The sequence below is a fragment of the Corythoichthys intestinalis genome, chromosome 14 (assembly GCF_030265065.1).
Source record: "Corythoichthys intestinalis isolate RoL2023-P3 chromosome 14, ASM3026506v1, whole genome shotgun sequence".
Taxonomy (NCBI): domain Eukaryota; kingdom Metazoa; phylum Chordata; class Actinopteri; order Syngnathiformes; family Syngnathidae; genus Corythoichthys; species Corythoichthys intestinalis.
In genome coordinates, this window is record NC_080408.1 from 49,080,387 (window position 1) to 49,100,476 (window position 20,090).

Consider the following 20,090-nt stretch of genomic DNA (forward strand, 5'->3'; position numbering starts at 1 on the left):
AACTAAATAACTAATGCATAAGCAAACATATTAGCGCCAACAAAAATTTACTTAAGCCTTGTGTTGTCCTTAACAGGGAGCAGCTTGATTCAGCCATGTTAGACGAGTTATGGCATATTCACTGTTGCCACTAGAGGGCAGTGTCTCCACCCAAGTCAATAAAACTAAATAAAACACTTTAAAAACAAACCATTACAATGCTACTCGAATGTAATGAATCCTTGAAGCAGCAGTTTCATTCGAAGCTTTTTTCTAATTAAATTACTCGAGTTAATCGATTATTCGTTGCAGCACTACATCCAATCTATCTTTAACCCTCCCAGTCAAAACGGATTGGATGTCTAGTGCTGTCAATGGCAGCCAATGAGCTAACGCAGACACTATTCAAGTGAAAGATTTTTTTAAATCCAGTGACACCGTTTTAAAATGATACATCGAATCTTGGCAAGGAGCATATCGATATAATTTTACAAAGTATAATAACACATCACCATTTTGATAATATTGTCACACTCCGAGAAATAATATATTTAAAAGAAGTAATTTATACACTTTTACATTAAATGCACGGCCATAATAATGAAATCATTTATATTAACTCATTGGCTGCCACTAACTGCAATAGATGTCCAATCCATTTGAATGGGGAGGACTTGAAACAATGAGTTCATGGAGTTAGAATGAATTATAGTGAGATTAAATGCGATTAATCGCTGTATAATAATGAACTCAAAATTAGTATCTAGCACAATGAGAATATGAGTACGCAGTTGAAATAATTGTTTAAATTAATATGTGAGTTAACTCTGAGTTAACTCGTTTAGCCTTAAGATAAAGAAATCTGGAAAGAATATTAACTGTTATTTTTCTTTTATGTTTTCTAGTTAACAATAGATTTCAAATTAACGACATTCAAATATAACAATAATTAATTCTCGTAATAATGACGTTTTTTCTTCTCATAATATCACGTGTGACTCAAATCTCGTAATATTACGAGTTATCTTGTAATATTACTTTATTCTCGCAGGCCTGTTTTCTTTCTTTGTACTCGTTTTTCATTGCACTAACCTTATTTAGCAGTTTTAATTATTTCTTACTTAAAAGAAGATTATGAATATTTGAAGACAAACATTCCCAACTACAGCAAAAGTGTTTCAAGGTTTTATTCGGAATAAATTCTTACTTTGGGAGGAACTACTGCTTCCAATGGAGTCTTCATGCATCCTCTGTTCATACTCCTTTAAAATACGACCATAGTGATACCTGTCAGGAAAAAAAAAATCCACAGATGACCAATCTCTAAGCTGATTTTTTCCGCTGATATTTGAAGCCGATATACTGTATATATTTTTGAAAGCACATTGTTCATGAAAAACAATTAAAACACTCAATATATAAACGTTTAAATTAGTAGTATTTCTTTTAAAATTTTTCTTCTGCTACTTCCTTTAACAACACTGGCCACTAGGTATTTAAAATCAAAATCAAAATCATTATTCAAATGGTGAACATAACAGATATCCTATTATATCAGCCCGATATACTAGTATAAGCTTTTCAATACAGTGGTTCCTTCGACATATGAACCCATCAACATACGATTCTTCCGACATACTACATAAAAGTTGACTTGTCGTCGGTCTCGAAATATGACGATTTACGACAGTATTGTAATTTGTTCTCCCACAAGACGGCAGAACCTTCTTAGAACCTTCTTATTTATTCATAATTTATTTGTACTACGTGTCTAATTTAATGCATTTGTTAAATTAGACAGAACAGGGTTCACCGTATCATCCTCTACCTACACACTCGCAGTCCCCCCTGACCTTCGTTCGCTAGTAAGTCAAGGTAACAATAAAAACACTTTTTTATTAATGACATACTCATAATTTATCACTTTTGCTATTTGTAATTGTACCTGCAGTATTTATTAAGAGTTTAGCGTAGGTTTTGGGACTGTGGAACGAATTAATCCAATTATAATGTATTCTTATAGGAAATCCCTCTAGACATACTGTACGACCATTTCGACATACAAACAAGGTCCTGGAACTAATTAAATTCGTATGTCGAGGTACCACTGTATATCAGTCAACCTTCATAAGAGAGATCATCACCCAAACAATGAACATAACAGTTACACTATTATATCGTTACTTATAAATAAATGGAACTTTGTCTATGTGTGTGTGTGTGTTCGTTCAATGCACACAAGAAAAAGGTCGATAAAAAAGCTACCTCTGGATCAGGTTGGCTCTTTTTCCCTGTATATTTTAGCCCTCGAAACTAAAGCCATCTCTTTAACTCAGTGCTTCTCAATTATTTTCTGTCACGCCCCCCCAAGGAAGACGTAAATGTTTCGCGCCCCCCCAAACTCTCTGCCGCCACTGTAAATAGTATCATTTGTCTATAAAATTACTATTATAAATACGCATCTGCCTAACATTGTGTCCTTTTCTTCTAATAAAGAAAAAAAGTAACATAGATCAACTTATAATAAAGTATAACTTTATTAACATTGTTTTGTTTGTAACAGAGAAGACTTTACGTGCATCAATTTGCCTGAATTGAAAAAAAAAAAAAAATCACATCCAAACTAAAAAATACACTCAAGGTACATTTTTGACCATTTGATACAGAAAAATAAAATGTAATAAAATCAGTAAATAATAACAAATTAAAATTGATTAGGAACATTCACTTATGAGGACAATGTGCCAAAAAATTTGACCGAAAAAACAAATCTGAATAAAAAAAAAAAAAAGTGTCCTTGGACAGGACAGTTTTTATTTTTGCTGCTCACAGTATTTACCTCCTTTGCAATGGTGTGGGATTTTGCAATGAGCATGCTAACAATGCTCACTGGCTTACTGATATAACACTGACAAAGCAGGACTATTGTTGGCAATATTCGGCACGTTTTCACTGAAAAAAATCAAGCGGCTTAACAATGAGATTGGGGTCTAATGTCTTTAAGTGGCGTCTTAATTGATTTGGCTTCTGGCTGTCTGCTATAATTATTTTTAGACACAGTAAACAGTGGTCTTTCATCATCACCCACTGTATTAAAAGTCAAAGCTAAAAGGCAAACGGCACGAAAAAAAGCGCATTCACGGCGGCCGAGGTAGAACCGTAGGTGAGGGCGGTCGTCGTGACGATCCCAAGCCGAAAATGGCACTTCTCGGGCGGCGACGTGAGAACCGGACAAGACAGTGGGTCGCTGCGTGAGTGAGTCCGGTCGGAAAACGGCTTTCGAAAACGGCGGTGGCACACTGCTCTTCATATCTGTTGTCTGTGTGTGCTGAGTGCTCTTCCTTAGTTCAAAAATACTGCGCGCACTCTGAAAATGAGAGCGCCACTGCCACCTACTGAGTGGATGTGCAAGTACACTTTATTCCAGTACGGCAAAAAAAAAAAAAAAAAAAAAAAAAACATGTTCCCCGAGGTCACATGCGCCCCCCCTGGCATCGCTCTGCGCCCCCCCAGGGGGGCGCGCCCCACTATTTGAGAAGTACTGCTTTAACTGAACATTTGTATGTTCTTCCAGATCTTTACCAGTGAATTTGGCACCAGGGACATCATTTTCGGACAGAACGTGTCGGTTTAGCTCAGTAAACATCTCGTTCGTACACTATTTACATGCATTTAGCATGAGGGACGAACGCCAGCGTGGCCTGCCTAGCAACAATTGCTAACGTCATAAATATTAATGAGCAAAAGTGACGTGTTGCGTGCAGTACGCCGTTATATCAGCTATACATAGGCCAATGGCCGATCAAGAAAAAAGTCCATATATTGGCCCGATATATCAGTCGAACTTTAATGTGAACAATATTAGCCCGCTGACTCCAACTGACGGCGCTAGATGTCAAATCCATTTGAGTTGGGAGGACTAGCAGTGAATGAACGTTTAATTCAAATGGATTGGATTTCTACTAGTTATAAAAAGTTAAACAAAAAATCATTTCAGTTATACTGTGTTCACTATTCAAATGCCGAACAAAGCTTAATCAGATGGAAGTGAATGAGTATGCGTGACAGAGGAAAAAATGATGAGAAAATCCATTGGTTGTGCTTCCGTTAAGCTTCTTAAAGCAGTTCTATTCAAGTGTTGGTTGCCGAAACGAGGTGTGGCGCTCAGAGCCAGGAAACAACGGGCCGCTTTATGTCACGATCAGCACCCACGTTGCGCAAACAGGGATCAGGACTAACAATGTGAAGGGGAGGAGCAACACTCGGAAGGGGATTTGGGGGAAATCATGAGGGAGAAAGAAGGACTGTTAGGGCCTCTGCCCCTCCCTCCTGAAACCTGGCCCACTTTAGGCAGGCGTGCATGAGTTTTTCTGATTACAGGTTGGATGCCAGACGGGTGGAGCGGCCACAGGTGCAGGCTATCACAATCAGCAGCCTTGAAAAAGCCAGTGGACGCCTCACCTCGTCGCCAGATCAACTCGTCTAGTTCCACTGTCAGTTGTATCCCGCCTTACTTACATTTTTGACTACTGTTCTCGGCTCACGATTTTTGCTTCTGTCCCAGGACCTGTTTGTGCACGCCCCTTGTCGGATCTCCACGCCTGATTCCCCCCCACGAGCTTTTCCTGCCTCACGTTGGTCTGGATCTCACCAGCAACGCCCGAACAATAAACAAGACCATTTTTGTTCTCACAGCCTGTCGTCCCGTTGTCTGCTTTGGGATCCTCTCTCATCCACGAACCCTAACAGTTTGATCTGGCCATCATGGATCCCGCGGACAACACAACCAGCTCGCCCCAACCACCCGATTACTACCGCAACCCCAATCACGTCATACAGGAACTCATCAACAAGGTAACACATTCCCAGGCACTCATGACATGCCGAGAGCCTCACGTTCCCGCACCGGCACCTTATGATGGCAACCTCGGTGCGTGTCGCGCCTTCCTGGTACAGTGTAGCCTGATCTTCGAGCAACAACCGCACACATACCACGAAGACAGAGCCAAAATTGCCTACCTGATAGCTTGTTTGCGGGGCGCCGCGCTTGATTGGGCTTCCTCATTATGGGAAAATGACTCGTCCGTGTGTGTTACATACTCCCGTTTCACCGAGGAGATGAGAAAGGTCTTTGACCATCCAGTCCGTGGAAAGGAAGCAGCCAAGCGGCTCATGTCCGCTCGCCAGGGGACTCTGAGCGTCGCCGAGTTTGCGGTAGAATTCCGGACGTTAGCGGCAGAAAGCCGTTTCAATGACGAGGCGCTGCAAGAAGTGTTCATCCGCGCTCTTAATGAGCGCCTTAAAGATGAATTGGCCGCCCGCGATGAACAGTCTTCTTTGGATGGAGTCATCAAACTTTGCATCAAAATTGACGCGCGTTTGCGTGAACGTCAGCGACAGCAGCTCGAACAGCCGACCCCCCTTCCTCCTCGCTCAGCCATCTTCCCGCGGCCTGCTCCACTTCCTGCCCAGGCCACACACGTTCCACCCGCGATTTCGCCCCCTACTGTAGACGCCGAGCGAGTACAACTGGGGCGCGCCAGGCTGTCTCAGGAGGAGCGCACACGCAGGTATGACACCCGCCTATGTATTTACTGTGGGAAAAGTGGCCATTTTCTGCGTGGCTGCCCGGTGCGTCCTGGCTCGCCAGTAAAGGCACTCCTGGTAAGCCACATGTCTCACGACTCCTCTAATCGGCTCCAGCTCACCGCTACGCTCTCGTTGAGGGGCCTGTCACGCTCGGTTACTGCCTTAGTTGATTGCGGGTCGGACGAGAACTTTATCGACCACGAGCTCGTGACCCAACTAAGACTGACGACGCACCCGCTCCCTGTGCCCTTGAGGACCACGGCACTTGATGGGAAACTCCTTTTCAGCGTGGATCGGAAAACCGAGCCCATCAAGCTGCTCCTGTCAGGCAACCACCAAGAGGTGAGCACTTTCCTTGTCTTTGTGAGTCCCCGTACACCCTTGGTCCTGGGGTTACCTTGGCTCAAGAAACATAATCCCACCATAGACTGGACCCTCCCCAAGTTAACCTCATGGAGTCCGTTCTGCCACGTTAACTGTCTCAGATCTGCTCTAGTGCCGTCCTGTCCTGCCAAGAAGCTGGAGCAACCCGACCTGTCCACTGTCCCGAAATGCTACCACGATCTCTGGCAGGTTTTTAGTAAGGATCGTGCAATGTCGCTCCCGCCTCATCGCCCTTACGACTGCGCCATCGACCTTCTTCCTGGAGCTGCTCTTCCCAAGGGTCGGCTATTCAACATCTCGCAACCAGAGAGGGAGGCGTTGGAGAAGTACATCTCCGAATCCCTGGCCACAGGCACCATCCGTCCCTCCTCCTCGCCTGTCGGCGCTGGCTTCTTCTTCATAGGCAAGAAGGATGGCGGCCTGCGGCCCTGCATCGACTACCGAGCCCTAAATGACATCACAATAAAAAATAAGTACCCTCTGCCTCTCATGGACTCTGCGTTCACCCCCCTCCACAGTGCAACAGTTTTCACTAAGCTCGATCTGCGCAGCGCATATCATCTCGTCCGCATCAGAGAGGGTGACGAGTGGAAAACCGCATTTAATACGCCCCTGGGGCATTATGAATATTTGGTTATGCCTTTTGGCCTCACAAACGCCCCTGCGGTTTTTCAGCATCTAGTAAACGATGTCTTAGGGGACTTCATTAACCGTTTCGTGGTGGTCTACCTTGATGACATCCTGGTGTTCTCCCACACCCCCACCGAACACGAAGTTCATGTCCGTCAGGTCCTCCAGCGTCTCCTCGAGAACAGGCTCTTCGTGAAAGCCGAGAAATGCGAGTTTCACGTCGACGAGACCGCTTTTCTCGGCTACATCGTTGGCAAGGGCCAGTTGCGCATGGACCCAGCGAAAGTCAAGGCAGTCCTGGAATGGCCACGCCCCTCCGACAGAAAGCAGCTCCAGCGCTTTCTTGGGTTCGCCAACTTCTACAGGAGGTTCATACGTAACTACAGCAGAATTGCGGCCCCTCTCACAGCCCTCACCTCCACCACTACACAGTTCCGTTGGTCTGACAATGCCAGTTCCGCCTTCAGCGACCTCAAGGCCCGCTTCACCTCTGCGCCTATACTGGCTCCTCCTATCCCATCTCTCCAATTCATTGTGGAGGTGGATGCTTCTGAGACCGGCGTGGGTGCCGTGTTGTCACAACGGCGGCCCACTGACGGCAAGGTACACCCATGTGCTTTCTTCTCCCGCAGGCTGTCTCCTACGGAGCGCAACTACAGCATTGGGGACAGAGAACTCTTGGCAGTTAAGTTAGCTTTGGAAGAATGGCGCCACCATCTGGAGGGAACATCACAGCCTTTCCTTGTCCTAACTGATCACAAGAACCTGGAATACCTGAAGTCAGCCCGGAGACTCAACCCGAGACAAGCCAGGTGGGCCATGTTTTTCTGCCGATTTAACTTCTCAATGTCTTACATCCCAGGTTCAAAAAATACCAAGCCAGACGCCCTGTCCCGGCAGTTCCAGGCCATTGAACCACCTGGGGAGCCAGCGCCCATTCTCCCACAGACCTGCTTCCTAGCCTCGATGGAGTGGGAGATTGAGGGGAAGGTGAAGGAAGCCCTTCGTGACCACCCAGACCCCAGAGAGGGCCATCAATCCGACCTCTTTGTTCCCGAGTCCATGCGTTCCAAGGTACTGGAGTGGGCACACGCGTCCCGCCTATTCTGCCACCCCGGCATCAGAAGGACACTGACCGTACTGCGCCAACGGTTCTGGTGGCCCTCTATGTCAGAGGATACCCGATCTTTTGTCCTTGCCTGTAATGTTTGCGCCCGTAGCAAGACATCGACGAAGCCCAGCTCCGGACTCCTCCACCCCTTACCCATTCCGAGTCGTCCATGGTCACACATTGCCCTGGATTTCGTCACCGGTCTCCCGCCTTCCAGGGGCAACACAGTCATCCTCACCGTGGTTGACCGATTCTCCAAAGCGGCCCATTTCATCCCCCTTCGCAAGATCCCCTCAGCCAAGGAAACTGCAGACCTGCTCACCAACCATGTGCTCCGCCTGCATGGCATTCCGGTAGACATTGTCTCTGACAGAGGGCCGCAGTTCACCTCGCAAGTATGGAAGGCTTTCTGTGCAGCTCTGGGCGTTGGTGTGAGTCTATCTTCAGGGTACCATCCGCAAACCAACGGCCAGTGTGAGCGTACCAACCAGCAGCTTGAAACTGCCCTCCGCTGTACCACCCAGGCCCATCCTAACACCTGGTGCGACCAACTCCCTTGGGTTGAATACGCTCACAACTCCCTGCCGAACGCCTCCTCAGGTATGTCCCCATTCCTTTGTTCCTTGGGCTACCAACCCCCTTTGTTTCCTTCACAAGAGCAAGACATTGCAGTCCCGTCTGTCCAGAGGCACGTGAGTCGTTGCGCCAAAGTCTGGGAGCAGGCACGCTCTGCACTCCTACGTTCCTCCGAAAAGTCCCGTGCCCAGTCGGACCGCCGCCGCACGCCTGCGCCAGTCTATGCGGTAGGCCAGAAGGTGTGGCTGTCGTCCAAGTCCCTGCCGCTGAGGACTGAGTCGAGGAAGCTCTCCCCCCGGTTTATCGGTCCCTATGAGATCGAGAGGGTGGTGAATCCGGCTGCAGTGCGCCTCAAGCTTCCTGCCCATTTCCGTATCCACCCTACCTTCCATGTCTCACAAGTAAAGCCCGTCGCCTTGAGTGCCTTGTCCCCCCCTGTTCAGCCTCCGCCGCCGCCACTGTCGGTCGACGGGGGGCCAGCTTATAGAGTGGAGCGGCTTTTGGACGTCCGCCGCCGTGGCCGTGGGGTCCAATACTTGGTGGACTGGGAGGGCTATGGCCCGGAAGAGCGGTCCTGGGTCCCGGCCCGGTGGGTGTTGTCCCGTGAGCTGATCCGGGATTTCCACCGCACCCATCCCGGTCGTCTTCGTCGGGCGCCGGGTGGCGCCCGTAGGCGGGGGGGTCCTGTTAGGGCCTCTGCCCCTCCCTCCTGAAACCTGGCCCACTTTAGGCAGGCGTGCATGAGTTTTTCTGATTACAGGTTGGATGCCAGACGGGTGGAGCGGCCACAGGTGCAGGCTATCACAATCAGCAGCCTTGAAAAAGCCAGTGGACGCCTCACCTCGTCGCCAGATCAACTCGTCTAGTTCCACTGTCAGTTGTATCCCGCCTTACTTACATTTTTGACTACTGTTCTCGGCTCACGATTTTTGCTTCTGTCCCAGGACCTGTTTGTGCACGCCCCTTGTCGGATCTCCACGCCTGATTCCCCCCCACGAGCTTTTCCTGCCTCACGTTGGTCTGGATCTCACCAGCAACGCCCGAACAATAAACAAGACCATTTTTGTTCTCACAGCCTGTCGTCCCGTTGTCTGCTTTGGGATCCTCTCCCATCCACGAACCCTAACAAGGACAATGGAAAAAATGGATGCAGCAACCGTAAATGAAACGTGCTAAAAGGGGGAGGAGTGGGGATTGTGCCCAAATTAGCAGTATGAAGTAACAGCAGCTTTCTTAGAAAATTGCTGAATCTGGGGCAGAACAAATTGGCCTGTCCCTTTAAAGACAAGTAACTCTTAAAAGATAAATGATAGTATGAGATAATAATTTGATATTAAAACCCCTCTTAATGTTTTTGTTTTAATAACATTTGTAAAATTATTTAAAGATACAGGTCGCCATGCTTGTTGACATCACAGTGCGGTGATGTCACCAGGCCCGCTGCCGAACTTCCAGCATGTCACTCGTTAGCCAACCCAACATGTCGTCGGTTCTGCCCTTCCAATTTGAACCAGAGCGGAAAAGTGAAGCACTGTCGGTCGTTCACAAGACGAGCAGCAAAGGCAAAATGCATAGCAGGAAATACCGGATAAGACAAGAATTGGGCAAAACTGGTGATGTACTCGCGGCAAGTGCGTCTCAATGCCAACGGAGCGAGAGATTGTATGCTGTAGAGAACTTCGGTTTTTGTTAGCAGATCTTCACGGTGAGCTATTGCGTTATCAAACTTATTCTAATATAATTATGTAGATTATGTTATTATATACAGTACTGGCAGTACTTCATCTCCACCATGAATCATTGTGGAGGGAACATCATGATTTGGGGCTGTTTTGCTACCTCAGGGCCTGGACAACTTGCAATGATTAATGGAAGAATGAATTCAAAAGTTTATCATGATGTTTTGCAGGAAAACCTGAGGCCGACTGTCAGACAGTTGAAGCTAAAAAGAGGATGGATGCTGCAACAAGACAATGATTCAAAACAAAGAAGTAAATCAACAAAAACAAAATACACATTCTGGAGTGGCCAAGTAAAAGTCCAGACTTGAACCCCATTAAGATGCTGTGGCATGACCTAAAGACAGCGATTCATGCCACACATCCCAGGAATCTGGCTGAACTACAGCAGTTTTGTAGAGAAGAATGGGCAAAGATTAGTCCTGACCGATGTGCCAGACTGATCTGCAACTACAGGATGTGTCTGGTTGAAGTTATTGCTGCCAAAGGGGGAGCAACAAAATATTAAGTGTGATGGTTCACTTACTTATTTTTCCCCCCTTCTGTCATTGTTTGCATACTATCCTCATTAAAATATCAAAACCTATAGTTTTTTTTATAGTTTTTATTTGAGTTTTTTCATCTGTGTGATTTTGACAAGGATCAGATCACATTTGATGGTGATTTTATGCAGAAATGTGAGAAATTCCAAAAGGGTCTGATACTTTTTCATACATGTCTTTCTATCCGTGGTACTCTTTAATCAAAATGGGGGGCTGGTTGACCTCAAAATGACCTAAAAAAGAAGTGTTAATATCTCAATGATAGCAGCACAAATGAAAACTTTTTCAGCACAAAGCAATGAGATAATTTTTATATGAATTTGCATTGGATGGGGGGCCAACTTAACAGAGGTGGAATTTAGCCACCTTTTAGTAAGCAGAATAAGTGCATACTATTTAACACATGCCACAACACTCACACAAGTCATGAATTAACCAATTATGTAAAGCCACTTTGCACTATTCCTACGATAAAACAATCTTCTATTGCCCTTTTGGTTGTGCCACCAACATATTTTCGTTAAAAGACCAGCTTGAGCTGGAAGATTCTTGCTGAGGCTCAAAGAGCAGAACAACAAAATCCAGTTGTTATACTTAAGAGGATCACCTTTAAAGACCTCAGGTTCTGGAATTGGAACTCAAATAGCGGTGATTGCTTCAGCAAGAGTTCTTACAATATCTTTAGAAGCTTCGAGAGCGACTGGTTCTTGAGGAGCAGAAACTTGTGCTAAATGGTGGAACAGAGCACAAGCTGTTCATAATGAGATTTGGAACAGCATTTTTTTGTTCTATCTTGCTTGTGCTGCAACACGCCCATTAAGTTCTTTTAGCCATTATATTTCTCTGTTCGCGCTTCTGAACAGTCTACTAACAATTTGGCTTTTCCTTTCAAGCTCACTGCCTCCATTTCATATGGGTGAATCATGTCTAATCCGACGGATGGATTGGAAGTCTATCGCCATCAATGGCATTGAAACATGATGATTGACTGCTTTTAAATCCAAGTCCTACCTCATAGTGACCACAGTTTCAGTCCAGTCGGGCTGCTGGCTCTCCCATTCGTCGACTTTGACCCAGTTGGAGCTTTGAAGCGCCAATTTGGCCATGGCAATTCTGTGCTTTGCCAGCACCAGGCCTTGTTTGCCATAGCTGTCACTCACAGGTGAAACGATGCCACCCACCACTTGGTAATGGCCTGGAGGGAAAGAATATGAATTCTCTTTTCTAGGTCAGGATAGCAGTCGGCGAAAAGTAATGTATTCACAACAATGACAATACTTTTGACAGAGCCAAAAACTTTTTGAACACTGTAGAAACCTACTCTGATGCTCTTACTTATAGTTATTTACCCTTTTATAAGGCACTCATTTACAGTGCTGGCCAAAAGTATTGGCACCACTGCAATTCTGTCAGATAATGCTCAATTTCTACCAGAAAATGATTGCAATTACAAATGCTTTGGTAGTAATATCTTCATTTATTTTGCTTACAATGAAAAAACACAAAAGAGAATGAAAAAAAAAAAAAAATAATCATTATCATTTTACACAAAACTCCAAAAATGGGCCGGACAAAAGTATTCACACCCTCGGCGTAATAATTGGTAGCACAACCTTTAGACAAAATAACTGCGAACAACCGCTTTCGGTATCCATCAATGAGATTCTCACAATGTTCTGCTGGAATTTTAGACCATTCTTCATTGGCCAACTGTTCCTGGTCTCTTAGATTTGAAGGGTGCCTTCTCCAAACTGCCATTTTCAGATCTCTCCACAGGTGTTCTATGAGATTCAGGTCTGGACTCATTGCTGGCGACTTCAGAAGTCTCCAGTGCTTTCTCTCAAATGATTTTCTAGTGCTTTTTGAAGTGTGTTTTGGGTCATTGTCCTGCTGGAAGACCCATGACCTCTGAGGAAGATCCAGCTTTCTCACACTGGGCCCTACATTATGCTGCAACATTTGTTGGTAGTCTTCAGACTTCATAATGCCATGCACACGGTCAAGCAGTCCAGTACCAGAGGCAGCAAAGCAACCCCAAAACATCAGGGAACCTCTGCCATATTTGACTGTGGAGACGGTGTTCTTTTGAAGGCCTCATTTTTTCCCTGTAAACTGTAGGTTGGTGTCTTTCCCAAAAAGCTCCACTTTTATCTCATCTGACAAGAGAACATTCTTCCAAAACGTTTTGGGCTTTCTCAGGTAAGTTTTGGCAAACTCCAGCCAAGCTTTTTTATGTCTTTGGCTCAGAAGTGGCGTCTTCCTGGGTATCCCACCAAAGAGTCCCTGTTCATTCAGATGCCAACGGACAGTACAGGTTGACACTGTTGTACCCTCGGACTGCAGGACAGCTTGAACTTGTTTGGATGTTAGTCGAGGTTCTTTATCCATCACCCGCACAATCTTTCGTTGATAACTCTCGTCAATTTTGCTTTTCTGTCCACATCTAGGGAGGTTAGCCACAGTGCCATGGGCTTTACACTTATTGATGATACTGCGCACGGTAGACACAGGAATATTCAGGTCTTTGGAGATGGACTTTTAGCCTTGAGATTGCCCATGCGTCCTAAAAATTTTGCTCCTCAAGTCATCAGACAGTTCTTTGGTCTTCTCCATGCTCAATGTGGTACACACAAGGACACAAGACAGAGGTTGAATCAACTTTAATCCATTTTAACTGGCTGCAAGTGTGATTTAGTTATTGTCACCACCTGTTATGTGCCACAGGTAAGTAACAGGTGCTGTTAATTACACAAATTAGAGAAGCATCACATGATTTTTCAAAGGGTGCCAATACTTTTGTCCGGCCTATTTTTGGAGTTTTGTGTAAAATGATAATGATTTTTTTTCTCTTTTGTGTTTTTTCATTGCAGGCAAAATAAATTAAGATATTACTACCACAGCATTTGTAATTGCAATCATTTACCGGGAGAAATTATGGGAGAATTATCTGACAGAATTGCTGGGCTGCCAATACATTTGGCCAGCGGTGCAGGTCAATCTGAGGTCCACAAGCCCAGCATTTTAATTAAAAATGGCTAAAATGGTGTCAATTGTTTATGCGTCGTTTGTGCTGGAGTGTCCGGTAAAAACATTTGCTTGTGCTGCTATCAATTTCGAGTGATGATGTCATGCAACCCCCTACTTATTGCAAAATGGACCCGTAATGGTGCAAATCGTTTATGCTACGCTTGTGCTATAAAAATTTTCGTTTGTGCTGCTATCATTTTAGAGATATTGAGATATTAATTTTAAGCGATGACGTCAATCACAGCCCCTCCTCATTCATACCAAACATACAGAATCACATGGTTTTATTTTGACATTGGCGGAGTAAAAACAGGAATTTGTAATTTGTGTAATCGAGTGCGTGTACTACTGCAGTTGGCTCACTTTCGTTTCCGCAGTCAGTATCGTTCATTCACCTCCTCTCAGTCAAAATGTTGTTGTCAATGGCAGCCAATGAATTAACAAGGAAATGGCTCAAAACCAACAGGAAGTGACACAAAATCAACAGGAAGTAACCTGGAAATGCCCCCAAATCAACAGGAAACGACCAATGAACAGGAAATAACCTGAAAATGTTAATGAAGGGACCCGTAACAACCCAAAACTTACTAAGTGATGCAAAATTCAGTCATTGCCTGCCATTTTAAACAATAGATGTCCAATTTACTTAAACTGGGAGGACTGCCTTCGGATGATCATCATTCACTGCCAGTGGCGGCGCTAGACAGACAATCAATTTGACTAGGAGGCGCGAATGAACGTTTAGTTCACTCGCTTCTCCCAGTCAAAATGGACTGAACTTCTAGAACCGTCAATGGCAGCCAGTGAGTTAACTGAATCGGCCAATAATGAACTGATCCGGCCTACATGAGAACTAATTGCCATGAATGTGGCCTGCAAACCAAAACGAGTTTAAAACCTTTGGCTTACATGACCCAAAATGTGATGTCCACATACAGTGGGGCAAATAAGTATTTCGTCAACCACCAATTGTGCAAGTTCTCCTACTTGAAAAGATTAGCGAGGCCTGTAATTGTCAACATGGGTGAACCTCAACCATGAGAAACAGATTGTGGAAAACCCCCCAGAAAATCACATTGTTTGATTTTTAAATAATTTATTTCCAAATTAGAGTGGAAAATAAGTATTTGGTCACCTACAAACAAGCAAGATTTCTGGCTGTCAAACAGGTCTAACTTCTTCTAACGAGGTCTAACGAGGCTCCACTCGTTACCTGTATTAATGGCACCTGTTTTAACTCATTATCGGTATTAAAGACACCTGTCCACAACCTCAGTCAGTCACACTCCAAACTCCACTATGGCCAAGACCAAAGAGCTGTCGAAGGACACCAGAGACAAAACTGTACACCTGCACCAGGCTGGGAAGACTGAATCTGCAATAGGTAAAACGCTTGGTGTAAAGAAATCAACCGTGGAGCAATTATTAGAAAATGGAAGACATAAAAGACTAGTGATAATCTCCCTGATCTGGGGCTCCATGCAAGATCTCACCCCGTGGCGTCAAAATGATAACAAGAATGGTGAGGAAAAATCCCGGAACCACACGGGGGGACCTAGTGAATGACCTACAGAGAGCTTGGACCACAGTAAAAAAGGCTACTATCAGTAACACAATGCGCCATCAGGGACTCAAATCCTGCACTGCCAGACGTGTCCCCCTGCTGAAGAAAGTACACGTCCAGGCCCGTCGGCGGTTCGCTAGAGAGCATTGGGGTGATCCAGAAGAGGACTGGGAGAATGTGATATGGTCAGATGCAACCAAAATAGAACTTTTTGGGAGAAAGACGTGTTCTCGTGTTTGGAGGAGTTTTTCTGTTTTTCTGCAAAGGGACCAGGACGACTGATCTGTGTAAAGGAAAGAATGAATGGGGCCATGTATCGAGAGATTTTGAGTGAAAATCTCCTTCCATCAGCAAGGGCATTGAAGATATGACATGGCTGGGTCTTTCAGCATGACAATTATCCCAAACACACAGCCAGGGCAACAAAGGAGTGGCTTTGTAAGAAGCCTTTCAAGGTCCTGGAGTGGCCTAGCCAGTCTCCAGATCTCAACCCCATAGAAAATCTGTCGAGGGAGTTGAAAGTCCGTGTTGCCCAACGACAGCACCAAAACATCACTGCTCTAAAGGAGATCTGCATGGAGGAATGGGCCAAACTACCAGCAACACTGTGTGAAAAGCTTGTGAAGAGTTACAGAAAACGTTTGGCCTCTGTTATTGCCAGCAAAGGGTACATAACAAAGTATTGAGATGAACTTTGGGTATTGACAAAATACTTATTTTCCACCATGATTTGCAAATAAATTGTTTAAAAAATAAACAATGTGATTTTCTGTTTGTCTGTCTCTCATGGTTGAGGTTTACCCATGTTGACAATTATATGCCTCTCTAATATTTTCAAGTGGGAGAACTTGCACAATTGGTGGTTGACTAAATACTTATTTGCCCCACTGTATGTGGAAATGTTAGTATTGTGACAGTATTAATAAAAATTGATTGCTGCTTTCTCAGAATAAGTAAAACATCATTGATAACCAACATGGGAGTATATCAAAACTCCCATGTGATACATTAAAACTATTCAGATTATAATAATGTCTAAGTAGCTGAACAGGACAGGTGGAAAAAAAATATATTGTGACAATACTAGGTCTTTATGGGCTCAATTTTGTTTTCAATTCCCAAAATTATTCACATGCCCTACAAAGAGTTCAATATGATGCAATGCTGTGATATTGTTTGTCCTCCACAACTAAATAGACATTCATATAGTACTTCAAAGGTCTATAACTATAATGTTTAATTTATTAAATTAAAACATTTTCCGCCACAGTATGTCTGACCTGTGCTGTGCATGTGGTCCCTGGCCAATTCAAACAACCTCATGTGCTGGTTGGTGATGGGATTGAAGGATCCGCAGGCTAATAAAACCAGTGGCACACGCTGGATGGGCATTTTGGTTAAAGTCTTTTTCAAGGGGGCAAAAAGACCTGTGAATGAAATGTCAATCAAGTGACAACATTAAATATCTGTCTGGATAGAAAGTGATGCTAGAAGACATTTGATGAGGTGTATTTAAGTCCACCAACAATGCTTTTATGTACTGATATTAAAAAACAAACAAAAAAACCCTCGATATTCTATAATATATAAATTTCAAAAATGTTATTTTCAATTAAGTCTTTCTGTGCCATGGACAATGACAGGTGTCCAATCATGGGGCGTTTAATCATCCTTCTGTTGTGAATTCAAAGATATCCGCGGAGTAAAAATCAGCATTTGTTGCTCATCTTTCAGTGCCATTAACAGCGCTAGACATCCAATCTATTAGGACTGGGAGGGGCGAATGAGCTGATGTGACCCAAAATGTACCGGAAGTGACACGGAGATACCCCAAAATCAAACGGAAGTGACCAATGAACAGGAAATGACCCCCCCCCCCAAAAAAGCCCTAAAATCAACAGGAAGTGATCCAAAATATGCAGACATTACCCCAGAATGCCTCAAAATGTACAGAAGTTACCCAAAATTGATAACTCGTTGCCTGTCATTGGCAAGTACTAAGGTGACCAAATGTCCTCTTTTGCCAGGACATGTCCACTTTTCACACCCTGTCCGTATCGTCCGGCCGGGTTTTATAAATTCAAGAAAATGTCCGGTTTTCATGATTTTTCATGGGACCAATTTGAAGACGGGCCGCTGGGGAGCAGCACCTGCCTGCATTGAGGGTTGACGTGGCTCCTATTAGTAGGTTGAGAAGGAGTAGTTCTAAGAGACGTTTATGCTGTTGTATTGTGTTACTGGCATCCCCAAGGGGCCGCTATACTTTTTCAATATGATCGGCATTACAAATACAGCGCAGAAGAAAAAATTGGGCAGAGCAAAAGAGAGAGAGAGGCTACGTCGAAGATGTGGAGTGGCAGTGTCCCCCGCTGTTTCCGTTTAGTTAATAAAAAGTCTCTACTGAAAAAGCCATCCGACGCGTCCATGTGTTTTATACACTTTGCCATCCACACAACAGAGGACAAGAATCGCCAGTCCACTCCCTACTACGGTTCGGAGTTGAGAGCACCGCATTTACCAAAAGTTGAGATTGGTAACAATTGTGTTCATAGTGCTCGATACACCTTTCTGTAAATTTATCTCCTATTAGTATCGATCATGTGTATTCTGTTGTATATTGGGTTATATGTGTACACAGAGAAACAGTATATTGTATTACTCTTTTATTAATTGTTTTGCGTTCGTGTATTTGGTTGAATGTTAGTATTATATTCTAAGTAGTTGTGTTTCTTATGCCTCAGGGTTCAGTCATCTATGTTGATGAAAGGAAATTCCAAATTGACAAGGAGGACTATTTCTTCACAATTACCGTGTTGAAATTGAACACTTTGCACAGACTACCACAATACTGTGCTGCCTGTGATGTGATCCTAGAGAGCCTGCCATGTATACAGTATAATCAAATGCTCACGTACCCAAAAGAGTAATTAAGTCGAAAATACCTTATTCTACTTTGGATACAAATTTGCGCGTGCGTGCGCAGTCACAGACTATATACACACACAGACATTTTTTTTTAAATTGTTTGATTATTATTTTTTTTTTTAGGAAAGATAAAGCCTGTTAACCTGTAACATGCTGTGTAAAAAAATTATTGCCATATAGTATCTTATATATACAATATGGTGATATATATTTTTTATGATAACACTGAATTTTTCTATCCAGACGGAGGAGGCACACTTAAAATATTTTAAAATGATATAGGCACCTTTGAGTGAACGTCAAGTATCTCGAAGCCGGGCCGAGTGTCCTCTTTTTTGGAAATCAAAATATGGTCACCATAAAAGTACAGACTTCATTGGCCCCCTCCCAATCAAAAGGAAATGGACGTCTAGCGCCGTCAATGTCAGCAAAATGATATTTCAATATTCGATACTTTTTACAACCCTAAAATTGCATATCTATCATGACGAATGCATGGTTATATTTCTAGAGCCTGATAACAATATTTTCAACGTACATTTTTAAATAAATCACTGGTGAACTTATTCGTTCGGCATTCAAAATTACTCAAGTTCGTTGTGATTATACACTAAAATGGGAATAACATACCTTGAATGAAGTTGATCCTTTCTAAGACCGTTTTCGTGTTAGGTTTCATGATAATTTCAAGGACGACTGTCTTTTAGGAGGTAGCAAAAACAAAACAAACACCTCACAGGAGGCGTCCATTTTGGTTTTCTGGAGTGCTGAGAATGCGAATGTGACGTCATACAGGTTATATCGTATTATATTAGAAATTAAATCATTTAAGCCACAAACAGAACAAAAACAAGCTCAACTATCCAAACATGAACAAATAACGGTGATAAGATAATGTATAACACTTTGACGTGACATAATATGCAGTATTTTTGAGAGGAGGACTCTCTTGGTATTTTTTTTTGTAAGCGTTACACAGTTTTAGCTCCGTAATTACGACAAGCAATAAAATGTCGTTCCGCCCTAGAAAAACAGATCGAGTGCGACACGTAGTGGACAAAGAGTAATTACATGGAGCTATCCATGGTACCAATTTCCATACTGTATTTGGATTTTTCTTCCATCCATTTTCTGAAAGTAAAAAAAAAAGGTTCAAACTAGGACAGGTTAAACAGCATAAGAGCAATAGGCACATGCATAATATGATATTAGACGTTTACAAACATGACAATGAAAATGAAATATTTGCCTTTAGGACAATGAAAGCTTGAAAAATTTGACAATAAATTTAATTTATTTGCTATCATTCCCTCCTGTCTACTTGTCATGGAAACAATAAGTATGGAAAACGTACATATAAGGCGACAGACATCTAACTTTGTGTTTGTAATTGTGTTTTTGTTGTTGTTATGCTCTAACTCACTTGAGGTCTGCCTCCACTGGCTCTAATCCCCAGAACACCCACGCTCAAAACAATAGAAAAATACATTTAAGAACACCTATGGCTGCAGGGTGGAAGCTGCAAGACTTTACATCATTGACAAGATAAACTGTGCTGTTCTGGTTCTTTTCATGCATGTTTATCACTGTCAAAGGCAGCTAATTTCAATTTAGGAAATAACATTAAAGCCAAGCAGTATGGTTTTTGATATATTTCTTTCGGTGTTGTAAGCGTTAATATGGCAAAGGTAACATGGGTTCAATGAGAAATAAGAAAATATTCTTTTTTTTTTTTGGGCTAGTTCATCTATCACTGTCAATAGCAGCCTATGAGTTCAGGAAAACAAAAACAAAACAATTATTTTTTTGGTGTTACTAATATTTCACAACTGCTAGACAGTTTTTAACGTAAAAAAAATGACGATATTTCGGTGTTTTTTTTTTTTTATGTGTGTGCGTTATTTTGAAGAAGAATAGACTGATTTTGACATTCACCAAATCTATATTAACACGCATAAATAAAATTTTAAGTGAGAAAATATTTAAATATGCGGCACGGTGGCTGAGTGGTTAGCACGTCTGCC

General features: G+C 43.4%; 1 protein-coding gene across 2 annotated transcripts in view; it reads right to left on the reverse strand.

Moving 5' to 3' along the window:
* Positions 1–19,005, reverse strand: part of nmnat3 (nicotinamide nucleotide adenylyltransferase 3) — a 34,521-nt gene extending 15,516 nt beyond the window's left edge. Inside the window, exons 1-4 of one of the 2 annotated variants that reach the window (XM_057857632.1) lie at positions 18,697–19,003; positions 16,422–16,568; positions 11,562–11,745; positions 1,187–1,266 (exon numbers count right to left, since the gene is read on the reverse strand). In XM_057857632.1, coding sequence (XP_057713615.1) covers positions 1,187–1,266; positions 11,562–11,745; positions 16,422–16,568; positions 18,697–18,745 — 460 coding nt within the window. In that variant the 5' untranslated portion in view covers positions 18,746–19,003. Of the gene's footprint in view, positions 1–1,186; positions 1,267–11,561; positions 11,746–16,421; positions 16,569–18,696 lie in introns of both variants that reach the window. The other variant, XR_009066974.1, reaches the window with a different exon arrangement.
* Between the last annotated feature and the right edge of the window lie 1,085 nt (positions 19,006–20,090).